Source organism: Oncorhynchus mykiss, chromosome 9, assembly GCF_013265735.2.
Source record: "Oncorhynchus mykiss isolate Arlee chromosome 9, USDA_OmykA_1.1, whole genome shotgun sequence".
NCBI lineage: Eukaryota > Metazoa > Chordata > Actinopteri > Salmoniformes > Salmonidae > Oncorhynchus > Oncorhynchus mykiss.
Window position 1 is genome coordinate 72,193,196 of NC_048573.1, and position 13,172 is coordinate 72,206,367.

Sequence of the window (13,172 nt, forward strand, 5' to 3'; positions counted from 1 at the left end):
AAATGAAGGCATTATTATATGTTTGTGTTGCTTCACAGTCCCCGCTGTTCCCTATAAGGTGTATTTTATCTGTTTTTTAAATCTAATTTTACTGTTTATCAGTTACCTGATGTGGAATAGAGTTCCATGTAGTCGTGGCTCTATGTAGTAATGTGCGCCTCCCATAGTCTGTTCTGAACTTGGGGACTGTGAAGAGACCTCTGGTGGCATGTCTTGTGGGGTATGCATGGGTGTCCGAGCTGTGTGCTAGTATTTTAAAACAGACAGTTTTCCCTACCTCGGTAATCTCTCTTCCACTTTAAGCCATGAGAGATTGACATGCATGTCATTAATGTTAACTCTCTGTGTACTTTTAAGAGCCAGCCGTGCTGCCTTGTTCTGAGCCAACTGCAATTTTCCTAAGTCCCTCTTTGTGGCACCTGGCCACACTACTGAACAGTAGTCTAGGTGTGACAAAACCAGGGCCTCTAGGACCTGCCTTGTTGATAGTGCTGTTAAGAAGGTAGAAACTAGGTCCTGTAGGACCTGCCTTGTTGACAGTGTTGTTAAGAAGGTAGAAACTAGGGCCTGTAGGACCTGCCTTGTTGATAGTGCTGTTAAGAAGGTAGAAACTAGGACCTGTAGGACCTGCCTTGTTGATAGTGTTGTTAAAAAGGTAGAAACTAGGACCTGTAGGACCTGCCTTGTTGATAGTGTTGTTAAGAAGGTAGAAACTAGGGCCTGTAGGACCTGCCTTGTTGATAGTGTTTTTGAGAAGGTAGATACTAGGGCCTGTAGGACCTGCCTTGTTGATAGTGTTGTTGAGAAGGTAGAAACCAGGGCCTGTAGGACCTGCCTTGTTGATAGTGTTGTTTAAAAGGTAGATACCAGGGCCTGTAGGACCTGCCTTGTTGATAGCGTTGTTTAAAAGCTAGAAACCAGGGCCTGTAGGACCTGCCTTGTTGATAGTGTTGTTAAGAAGGTAGAAACTAGGGCCTGTTGGACCTGCCTTGTTGATAGTGTTGTTGAGAAGGTAGAAACCAGGGCCTGTAGGACCTGCCTTGTTGATAGTGTTGTTTAAAAGCTAGAAACCAGGGCCTGTAGGACCTGCCTTGTTGATAGTGTTGTTAAGAAGGTAGAAACTAGGGCCTGTTGGACCTGCCTTGTTGATAGTGTTGTTGAGAAGGTAGAAACTAGGGCCTGTTGGACCTGCCTTGTTGATAGTGTTGTTAAGAAGGCAGAGCTGCGCTTTATTATGGACAGACCTCTCCCCATCTTAGCTACTGTTGTATCAATATGTTTTGACCATGACAGTTTACAATCCAGGCTTACTCCAAGCAGTTTAGTCACCGCGACTTGATGAATGTCCACATTGTTCATTACGAGAATTAGTTGAGGTTTAGGGATTAGCGAATGATTTGTCCCAAATACAATGCTTTTAGTTTTGGAAATATTTAGGGCTAACTTATAACTTGCTAACCATTCTGAAAGTAACTGCAGCTCTTTGTGAAGTATTGCAGTCATTTCAGTCGCTGTAGTAGCTGACGTGTTGAGTCATCCGCATACATAGATGAAAAAGTCATTAAAGTAGTTGGCCATATCAGTGGGTTTTGTTATGAATGAACCATCTGATTCAATAAATGATGGCGCCGATTTGTTTTTTTTCTCCGCAAAATTTCATTTTAAGGTGCTCCATAGCTTTTTACTATCTTTCTTTTATATAATTTATCTTTGTTTCGTTGTCTAGTTTATTTTTATTTAGCTTAGTCACATGATTTCTTAATTTGCAGTACGTTTGCCAATCAGCTGGGCTGCCAGTTACAAAGTGGTGAGGACAAAGTCTGTTCATGCGGATGATATGCTCAGCAACGTTTTATTTCCTAGAAATGTCTCGGACGACTGCATTGTCTGGGCTAATGCAGGCAGGGGCATATGTTGTCTGTCGGTCTGTGTGTTATTTCAGTTGAGTTGCTCAGTGTAAACTTGTCCTCTCCTCTACTGTCTGGGACCTTGGTGGGGTACAGGTGCAGAAGTTAGCCTGAATGAGTTAAACTGACTGTCTGAGACCTTGGTGGGGTACAGGTGCAGAAGTTAACCTGAATGAGCTAAACTGACTGTCTGGGACCTTGGTGGGGTACAGGTGCAGAAGTTAACCTGAATGAGCTAAACTGACTGTCTGGGACCTTGGTGGGGTACAGGTGCAGAAGTTAACCTGAATGAGCTAAACTGACTGTCTGGGACCTTGGTGGGGTACAGGTGCAGAAGTTAACCTGAATGAGCTAAACTGACTGTCTGGGACCTTGGTGGGGTACAGGTGCAGAAGTTAACCTGAATGAGCTAAACTGACTGTCTGGGACCTTGGTGGGGTACAGGTGCAGAAGTTAACCTGAATGAGCTAAACTGACTGTCTGGGACCTTGGTGGGGTACAGGTGCAGAAGTTAGCCTGAATGAGCTAAACTGACTGTCTGGGACCTTGGTTGGGTACAGGTGCAGATGTTAGCCTGAATGAGCTAAACTGACTGTCTGGGACCTTGGTGGGGTACAGGTGCAGAAGTTATCCTGAATGAGCTAAACACACTGTCTGGGACCGTGGTGCATGGTGGGGTACAGGCGTAGATGTTAGCTAGAATTCGTTAAACTGACTGTCTGGGACCTTGGTGGGGTACAGGTGCAGATGTTAGCTAGAATTCGTTAAACTGACTGTCTGGGACCTTGGTGGGGTACAGGTGCAGATGTTAGCCTGAATGAGCTAAACTGACTGTCTGGGACCGTGGTGCATGGTGGGGTACAGGCGCAGATGTTAGCCTGAATGGGCTAAACTGACTGTCTGGGACCGTGGTGCATGGTGGGGTACAGGCGCAGATGTTAGCCTGAATGAGCTAAACTGACTGTCTGGGACCGTGGTGCATGGTGGGGTACAGGCGCAGATGTTAGCCTGAATGAGCTAAACTGACTGTCTGGGACCGTGGTGCATGGTGGGGTACAGGCGCAGATGTTAGCCTGAATGAGCTAAACTGACTGTCTGGGACCGTGGTGCATGGTGGGGTACAGGCGCAGATGTTAGCCTAAATGAGCTAAACTGACTGTCTGGGACCGTGGTGCATGGTGGGGTACAGGCGCAGATGTTAGCCTGAATGAGCTAAACTGACTGTCTGGGACCGTGGTGCATGGTGGGGTACAGGCGCAGATGTTAGCCTAAATGAGCTAAACTGACTGTCTGGGACCGTGGTGCATGGTGGGGTACAGGCGCAGATGTTAGCCTGAATGAGCTAAACTGACTGTCTGGGACCGTGGTGCATGGTGGGGTACAGGTGCAGATGTTAGCCTGAATGAGCTAAACTGACTGTCTGGGACCGTGGTGCATGGTGGGGTACAGGCGCAGATGTTAGCCTGAATTAGTTCAAGTGAAACTAGTGAAAAGTGCATGCAATCTTGGTCATCCAATCCAATCTTGTCAAATCTATCAATTGTTATAATGTATGTTTCCCTTCACACTGCGGTACCTCCCCTCCTGAACCTTACGTTGACCTGATCTTGCTGGGTGTCTTTGTCACTGTTTCACCCCAGAATGTTTGACGTGGGCGGCCAGCGGTCGGAGAGGAAGAAGTGGATCCACTGCTTTGAGGGAGTGACCTCCATTATCTTCTGTGTGGCGCTCAGCGACTATGACCTGGTTTTGGCAGAGGACGAAGAGATGGTAAGGAGAGAAGAGGTGGAGAGGGGTGAGAGAGAAGGGAGAGCGGGAAGAGAGTGAGGGGTGAGGAGGGAGGGTGTGATGGACATAATCTTCTGTGTGGCGCTCAGCGACTATGACCTGGTGTTGGCAGAGGACGAAGAGGGGTGAGGAAGGGTGACGGGGTTCAATTCAGGCAGAAGAAGGTGGTGAAGGGGGAGGTAGAGGAGGGGACGGGGATGGGCGGTGTCAGTTCAGTCTCCAGAGGAAGTGTGAGGGAGCTGTCCCTTACTCAAATCTCTCACCTCCTTTTCAAAACGTCTCGGTGCTACCCGGCTCAGGATGCTTAGTATTTTTCATTAGTTTATAGCATTAGCATTTACGTAACTTACCACCCGGCCCGGGTCCTATTAATGAACCGTCCTGTCCTCCCCTACAGAACCGTATGCATGAGAGCATGAAGCTATTTGACTCCATCTGCAACAACAAGTGGTTCACAGACACCTCCGTTATCCTCTTCCTCAACAAGAAGGATCTGTTTGAGGAGAAGATCGGCAGGAGTCCACTCACCATCTGTTACCCCGAGTACGCAGGTGAGGATCAGACGCGTTGAGTAGTACACACACACACACACACACACACACACCAAATACATGATGTAAAATATTTGGAAGTGTTGTAGGGGTTCCTGATTTTAAATAGGAGTTTGTGTACTTTTTTAAAAGCCAAAGGCATTGTTGTTTTTGTTAGTTATTTTGGGGTCATTCCATTAGCAACCTAAATAAAGCATATTTAGATAGCCACTGTTAGCTTTTTTTCTGAACTTTGCTTTGGCTTGCCTTTCTACTACCGATATATAGGTAACTGCCTAAATAAAGCATATTTAGATAGCCACTGTTAGCTTTTTTTCTGAACTTTGCTTTGGCTTGCCTTTCTACTACCGATATATAGGTAACTGCCTAAATAAAGCATATTTAGATAGCCACTGTTAGCTTTTTTTCTGAACTTTGCTTTGGCTTGCGTTTCTACTACCGGCGGCAGGGTAGCCTAGTGGTTAAGATCGTTGGACTAGTAACCGGAAGGTTGCAAGTTCAAACCCCCAAGCTGACAAGGTACAAATCTGTCGTTCTGCCCCTGAACAGGCAGTTAACCCACTGAAATTGAAAATAAGAATTTGTTCTTAACTGACTTGCCTAAAGGTTAAATTAAATATAGGTAACTGCCTAAATAAAGGAAACGGCAACATAAAGTGTCTTAATGGAGCGTTGGGTTCATCACGAGCCAGAACAGCTTCACCGTGGCATGGATTCTACAAGCGTCTGGAACTCTATTGGAGTGGGGCGACACCCATTCCCCACAAGAAATTCCATCATTTGGGTGTTTTGTTGATGGTGGTGGAAAACGTTGTCTCAGACACCGCTCCAGAATCTCCCCTAAGTGTTCAATCGGGTTGAGATCTGGTGACTGAGAGAAGGCCACGGCATATGGTTTACATCGTTTTCATGCTCATCGAACCATTCAGTGATCACTGCCCTGTAGATGGGGGCATTGTCATCCTATGGGGGCATAGCCATATTAGCAAAAATAATGGCCCTAAGCATGATGGGATGTTAATTACTTCATTAACTCAGGAACCACATCTGTGTGGAAGCACCTGCTTTCAATATATACTGAACAAAAATATAAACGCAACATGTAAAGTGTTGGTTTCATGATTTGAAATAAAATCTACTAGAAATGTTCCAGGGGCCTCCCGGGTGGCGCAGTGGTTAAGGGCGCTGCACTGCAGCACCAGCTGGGTTCGCGCCCAGGCTCTGTCGTAACCGGCCGCGACCGGGAGGTCCGTGGGGCGACGCACAATTGGCCTAGCGTCGTTCGGGTTAGGGAGGGTTTGGCAGGTAAGGATGTCCTTGTCTCATCGCGTACCAGCGACTCCTGTGGCGGGCCAGGCGCAGTGCGCGCTAACCAAGGTTGCCAGGTGCAAGGTGTTTCCTCCGACACATTGGTGCGGCTGGCTTCCGGGTTGGATGCGCGCTGTGTTAAGAAGCAGTGCGGCTTGGTTGGGTTGTGTATCGGAGGACGCATGACTTTCAACCTTCGTCTCTCCCGAGCCCGTACGGGAGTTGTAGCGATGAGACAAGATAGTAGCTACTAAACAATTGGTTACCATGAAATTGGGGAGAAAAAGGGGTATAATTAAAATAAAATACAAATTAGGGCCGATTTCAAGTTTTCGGTAATCTGCATTTTTGGACGCCGATTGCATTGCATTCCACGAGGAGACTGGGTGGCAGGCTGTCCACCTGTTACACGAGTGCAGCAAGGAGCCAAGGTAAGTTGCTAGCTAGCATTACATTTATCTTATAAAAAACAATCAATCTTTACATAATCACTAGTTAACTACACATGGTTGATATTACTAGTTTAGTTTGTCCTGCGTTGCAAATAATCAATGCGGAGCCTGTTAAATTATCATTGAATCACAGCCTAGTTCGACAAACGGGTGATGATTTAACAAGCACATTCACGAAAAAAGCACGGTCTTAGCACCAATGAACATCAATGCCTTTCTTAAATAGTTTCCGATAGTTTCCCGGATTTGACCATATTAATGACCTAAGGCTCGTATTTCTGTGTTTATTATATTATAATTAAGTCTATGATTTGATATGTGATAGAGCAGTCTGACTGAGCGGTGGTAGGCAGCAGCAGGCTCGTAAGCATTCATTCAAACAACACTTTCCTGCGTTTGCCAGCAGCTCTTAGCAATGCTTGAAGCACAGCGCTGTTTATGACTTCAAGCCTATCAACACCCGAGATTAGGCTGGCAACACTAAAGTGCCTATAAGAACATCCAATAGTCAAAGGTATATGAAATACAAATGGTATAGAGATAAATGGTCCTGTAATAACTACAACCTAAAACTTCTTACCTGGGAATATTGAAGACTCATGTTAAAAGGAACCAGCAGTTTTCATATGTTCTCATGTTCTGAGCAAGGAACTTAAACTTTAGCTTTCTTACATGGCACATGTTTTACTTTCTTCTCCATCACTGTTTTTGCATTATTTAAACCAAATTGAACATGTTTCATTATTTATTTGAGACTACATTTATTTTTTATGTATGTATTATATTAATTTAAAATAAGTGTTCATTCAGTGTTGTATTTGTCATTATTACAAATATATATATATATATATAAAAATTGGCCGATTTTAAATCGGTATCGGCTTTTTTTGGTCCTCCAATAATCGGTATCGAAAAATCATAATCGGTCGACCTCTATTCCATACGCACAAAAAGCTTATTTTTCTGAAATGTTGTGCACCAATGGGTTTACACATGATTTATTTAATTTGCAGTACGTTTACCAATCAGTTGGGCTTGCCAGTTACTTCTTCACCTGCGGGATCGTCTGAGGGGGGGGAAAATTCATTCAGATTGGCTGCGCCCCTGCCCAGTCAGGTGAAATCCATAGATTAGGTCCTTATGAATTTATTCAAAATTGATTTCCTTCTATGAACTGTAACTCAGTAAAATCTTTGAAATTGTTGCATGTTGCGTTTATATTTTTTTGTTTAATGTACTTTTTAAAAATAATTTACTCCAGTGTTTCTATTATGTTGACAGATACCTGTATTTTTGTTGACATTGGATCAGTGACAGTCTTCAAATAGCCTTTTTATGGTACACATAAATACATAAGGCGTTTTTTCTTACCTTTCGTAATAGCATGTGTTCATTTTTGGATGTCAATCACTCATTTTGTATGACATGTTACGAATTTACAGTTCGTATTATATGTTACGAATTTGCAAAACGTAGCTGGCTAGCGTTTAGTTAGGTTAGGGTTAGGGGTCAAGGTTTCGTTTGGGAGTTAGGTTAAAGGGTTAAGGGAAAGGTTAGCTACAAGGGTTAGGGAAGGCTTAGCTAACATGCTAAGTAGTTGAAAAGTTGCTAATTGGCTAAAATGCTAAAGTGGTCTGTGATGAGATTCAAACTCACAACCTTTGAGTTGTGGGTTATAGCTAAAAGGCATTAATTAAGTAGTTGAAAAGTTGTTAATTAGTTATAATGCTAAAGTTGTCCGTTTAGTATGTTACTTGTAGTCTGAGACCAGGCTGCTAATACTAACCATACAGACAGAGAGAGACGGCAACAGAGCTTAATACCTCTAATACTAACCAGACAAACATACCATACAGACATGATTTTTTTTCCAGCAATTGCGCAGTTTTAGAGGCTACCCTCTTGGCTGCAGAGACTAAATTTGGCTGTTTTAAAGCTATTTTCCTGCAATTCTACACATTTGTCATGGTGCTGACAGAAAAATTGCAGTTTCAAACACAGAGACACAGACACAGAGTTTATTACCTCTAATACTAACCAGACAGACAGACCAATACAGAGTTTAATGCCTCTAATACTAACCAGACAGACAGACCAATACAGAGTTTATTACCTCTAATACTAACCAGACAAGACAGACCAATACAGAGTTTAATGCCTCTAATACTAACCAGACAGACAGACCAATACAGAGTTTATTACCTCTAATACTAACCGGATATGGATATAACCCTTAGTCTCTGAATAATTTAATCCAACTCTATTAGATCACTACAGAATAGGTGTTTTAAATATGTATGTATCCCTCCTTTCTGAGGCGTGTCAGTTTGGATAAGCCAGACTTCTCTCTTAGTCCCGATCCACTCTGACGAGTCGTCCTGTTTATAGGATTTAAGGAGAGAAGGGAATGCGCTGTAGAATAGATAGTAGGTTGATTAGTTAGGGAGTTGTACTGAATGAGGTTTCTCCTCGCTATTAGTTGGAGAGTAGTAGTAAACGTTGAAAATATATGTATAATGCACAGAATTGGTAACTATTGTTATGTCTTTGTTTTTTTTTGTTTATGTTGATTTAGAGGTTCATGGTGTCCCATTTCCTCACCAATGCTGCCTTGTGCCAGTACATATGAGGAGGGTGGCAGCCTACATCCAGTGCACTGCAGTACCCATAATGCACTATTATTATTACAGGTGCCAGTACATATGAGAGTGTAGCCTACATCCAGTGTAGTACATTACCCATAATGCTCTTGTTCTGATATCTGTCTCCTCACCAACCCAAGTGCCAGTACATATGAGGAGGCTGCAGCCTTTATCTAGTGTACTACAGTACCCATAATGCATTATTATTATTGTTGTTGTTATTATTATTATTACAGGTGCCAGTACATATGAGGAGGCAGCAGCCTATATCTAGTGTACTACACTACCCATAATGCATTATTATTATTACAGGTGCCAGTACATATGAGGAGGCAGCAGCCTATATCCAGTGTCAGTTTGAGGATCTCAACAGGAGGAAGGGCACTAAAGAGATCTACACTCACTTCACATGCGCCACCGACACCAAGAACGTTCAGTTCGTGTTTGACGCCGTCACAGACGTCATCATCAAGATCAACCTCAAGGAGTGTGGACTCTACTGAGGTGACAGGGATCTTCAAGTCAGTGACCTTTTGATCTTTCTAGGTACTGAATCCCTGTAAAAAAGATCCTAGACTTAGTATTGGTTAAAGGTGCAGAGCCTAGACCTGGTATTCAAATAAAATAAAATCTAACTTTATTTGTCACATGCGCCGAATACAACAACTGTAGACCTTACCGGGAAATGCGTACTTACAAGCCCTTAACCAAAAATGCAGTAAAAGAAATGGAGTTAAGAAAATATTTACCAAATAAACTAATGTCAAAAATAATAAAAAGTGACACAATAAAATAACGATAACGAGGCTATATACAGGGGGTACCGGTTCCCGAGTCAGTGTGCGGGGGTACATGTTAGTTGAGGTTAAAGCTGTTGGTCTTAGACCTGGTGTTGGTTGAAGGTGCAGGTCCTAGACCTGGTATTGGTTGATTATAAACCCTCTTAGGCTTCACTCCCCCCTCTCTGAGATATGTTAGGCCTCACTCCCCCCTCTCTGAGAAATCTTAGGCCTCACTCACCCCTATCTGAGATATCTTAGGCCTCACTCCCCCCGATCTTAGATATCTTAGGCTCACTCCCCCCGATCTGAGATATCTTAGGCCTCACATCCCCCCGATCTGAGATATCTACTGCAGCCCTCATCCTCCACATACAACACCCGTTATGCCAGTCACATTCTGTTAAAAGTCCCCGAAGCACACACATCCCTGGGTCGCTCGTCTTTTCAGTTTCCTGCAGCTAGAGACTGGAACGAGCTGCAACAAACACTCAACACTTGACAGTTTTATCGCTCTTAATTCAATGACTCAATCATGGACACTCTTACTGACAGTTGTGGCTGCTTTGTGTGCTTGTTGTTGTTGTCTCTACCTTCTTGCCCTTTGTGCTGTTGTCTGTGCCCAATAATGTTTGTACCCTGTTTTGTGCTGTGACTATGTTGTGCTGCTACCATGTTGTTGTCATGTTGTGTTGCTAACTTACTGTGATGTTGTCTTAGATATCTCTCTGTGTTGTGTTGTCTCTTGCCGTGATGTGTGTTTTGTCCTATATCTTTTATTTAATTTATTTTTAATCCCAGCCCCCGTCCCCGCAGGAGGCCTTTTGTTAGGCCGTCATTATAAATAAGAATTTGTTCTTCACCGCCTCGTTAAATAAATAGAGAAGAAGAAATGAAACTCCTAATCCTGGTATTGGTTGAAGTTGCACAGCTGGGATGCAGTCAGAGGTTCGAGGCTTTGGCAGAGTTTTGTAATGGGGCTTTGGCAGAGTTTTGTAATGGGGCTTTGGCAGAGTTTTGTAATGGGGCTTTGGCAGAGTTTTGTAATGGGGCTTTGGCAGAGTTTTGTAATGGGGCTTTGGCAGAGTTTTAGAATGGGGCTTTGGCAGAGTTTTAGAATGGGGCTTTGGCAGAGTTTTGTAATGGGGCTTTGGCAGAGTTTTATAATGGGGCTTTGGCAGAGTTTTATAATGGGGCTTTGGCAGAGTTTTATAATGGGGCTTTGGCAGAGTTTTATAATGAGGCTTTGGCAGAGTTTTATAATGGGGCTTTGGCAGAGTTTTGTAATGGGGCTTTGGCAGAGTTTTGTAATGGGGCTTTGGCAGAGTTTTGTAATGGGGCTTTGGCAGAGTTTTAGAATGGGGCTTTGGCAGAGTTTTAGAATGGGGCTTTGGCAGAGTTTTAGAATGGGGCTTTGGCAGAGTTTTGTAATGGGGCTTTGGCAGAGTTTTATAATGGGGCTTTGGCAGAGTTTTACAATGGGGCTTTGGCAGAGTTTTATAATGGGGCTTTGGCAGAGTTTTATAATGGGGCTTTGGCAGAGTTTTGTAATGGGGCTTTGGCAGAGTTTTGTAATGGGGCTTTGGCAGAGTTTTATAATGGGGCTTTGGCAGAGTTTTATAATGGGGCTTTGGCAGAGTTTTAGAATGGGGCTTGGGCAGAGTTTTAGAATGGGGCTTTGGCAGAGTTTTATAATGGGGCTTTGGCAGAGTTTTTATCCTGTTCCTCTCTCTTTATCCTTTGTAGGTGTCTGGTGAGCCTCATGGGAGGGGATGATGACTTGGGATGTTTGCATTAGATGATCGTAGAAGATTCTAGAAAGTAGAACCGGAGACTGAGACTGTTCGTTACCACACTGCATGCAGCACCTGATGAATGCTGCATTTTGGGATTTGGTTCCTGTTTTTCTTTTTCTCCGAGAGGATTTTCCTCCATGTTCAACACTCTGATGCACACCGAGGAGCAGGACAGAACTGAACTGTGGATAAAACCTTCACTAGTGAAACACTCCCTGTGACGTCTATGGGAACTGCCAAGTCCGACTACAGAGCACTTCTGTTTTTAGTTCCAGATCATGTATATGGAGTGAAGTGATGTTTTTATGACATTTAGTTGGTGATTAACCAACAAATCCCACAGATAATCCTTGGCTAGTTCCCAAATGGCAACCTAATTCCTTATGTAGTGCACTATTTCTGACCATCCCTACTCTCCATTCCAGTGCTCACATCTATAGATTGACACACTACTGGTATATATGAAACAAAAAGGACCCAATCATCAAGCTGAATATCTCTCATCGTAATATTTCACGATTCGTTATGTTTAATTTTTTCAACAATCTGTTGCATTCGTTCACTGAGTCATATGCCTCATTTCATTTCCCATTTAAAAAAACACATGTATTTTATAGCATGTTATTTGTATAAAGTAGTTGAAATAGTTTATTTTTCATTTTGGTATTTCTTTAGATTATCTGATAGAAATAAATGCAATCTATGAGTATGGTTAATGGTCTGAAGTTGACGTATGGATCAGGAATTCATGTGATAGATTTGACCTGCACCTACTTTAACTCTTCACAGTTTTTAGATTTTAATCAGCCATCTTTTCATGAATTCAATAGTCTTGTGTAGACTTTAACATGAGGTTTCACTTAGGCTACAATCCTTATTTCTGATTCTTAAAAATAAAATAAAAAATGTAGAAAATGGACCACTTTGTATTGAACAATATTTGTATATTTAGGACTCTTGTTCACTACCGCACATTATTGTACATGTATATATCATTGTCAAGTGAGATTAATAACTGTATCACAACACTTTATAAGACAATAATTATTGATTACCTGCATGAAAGAGAATTTTGGAATTCACAGCTTGATATTTGATGGCCTTTTATAATTAATTCTGATTTTTTTTTTTTCAAAGTGATTTTTCTTAATCCTGTGAACTTCAGTGAAAGAATGAACTGACCGAGGATCAAGATCAAGTGTGTAACAAAATGTCTTGTTACCGAGGGGGAAGATACGCTCAGACACCACTTGCAGAATGGAGTTTTCCTTGTTCTAATGGCAACTCTGCCTCCGAGGGCAGAAACAAATGTGATTTGGTTAAGTTTAGGCAAGAAGTGAGACACTAAGTATGTAATTCCACGTAATAAAAGGTTATGGGTTGGGTTAAGTTTAAGTAAGAAATATGATTGGTTCGGAACCAAAAAGATCTCCACTGAGCGTTAATTCTGTCCAGAAAACGGTTGCCAAATAGCCACTACCTACTGTATCTGGGATAGACTGTCACCACTTCCCCAAACAATACTATACCTTCCAGGGTCATATTCACCATTAGGCCCCCAATACACTGAAACAGGGAGGGAATACCTGGAATTGTCCAATAAGACTTTAATAAGAACTTTTTTGCTACATTTTGAAACGGTGTGCACTAATGAATACGACCCTGGAGACTGATCAGATGTGGTAACTACATTATGTTTCTGGGTCAGTTTGACTTTGTACAGATGATGTTGTTGATCTTAACACCATTAAATTATGGCACTAAAGCTCTCCGCTCATCTCCATATTTTGTATTTTTTGTATTTCGCAATCCAGCCAATGGCAAAGCAGTGCTTGAAGTGGGCCGGTGTTATAATATCAGAACCGGTCATTTTCTACTACTTGAGTACTGGCACCTCATAGAATATTTCCTCTAAAATATTATGAGTACCGGGATCCAAAATGTGTACC

General features: G+C 42.6%; 1 protein-coding gene across 5 annotated transcripts in view; it reads left to right on the forward strand.

The window, feature by feature from the left end:
• LOC110532808 (guanine nucleotide-binding protein G(i) subunit alpha) overlaps positions 1-12,988 on the forward strand; it is a 62,124-nt gene extending 49,136 nt beyond the window's left edge. The window contains exons 6-9 of one of the 5 annotated variants that reach the window (XM_036988937.1): positions 3,548-3,677; positions 4,093-4,246; positions 8,961-9,152; positions 11,174-12,988. In XM_036988937.1, the coding sequence (XP_036844832.1) occupies positions 3,548-3,677; positions 4,093-4,246; positions 8,961-9,151 (475 nt within the window). In that variant the 3' untranslated portion in view covers position 9,152; positions 11,174-12,988. Of the gene's footprint in view, positions 1-3,547; positions 3,678-4,092; positions 4,247-8,696; positions 8,838-8,960; positions 9,195-11,173 lie in introns of those variants that run through there. The other 4 variants (XM_036988936.1, XM_036988935.1, XM_036988938.1 and 1 more) reach the window with 4 other exon arrangements.
• Positions 12,989-13,172: the final 184 nt, after the last annotated feature.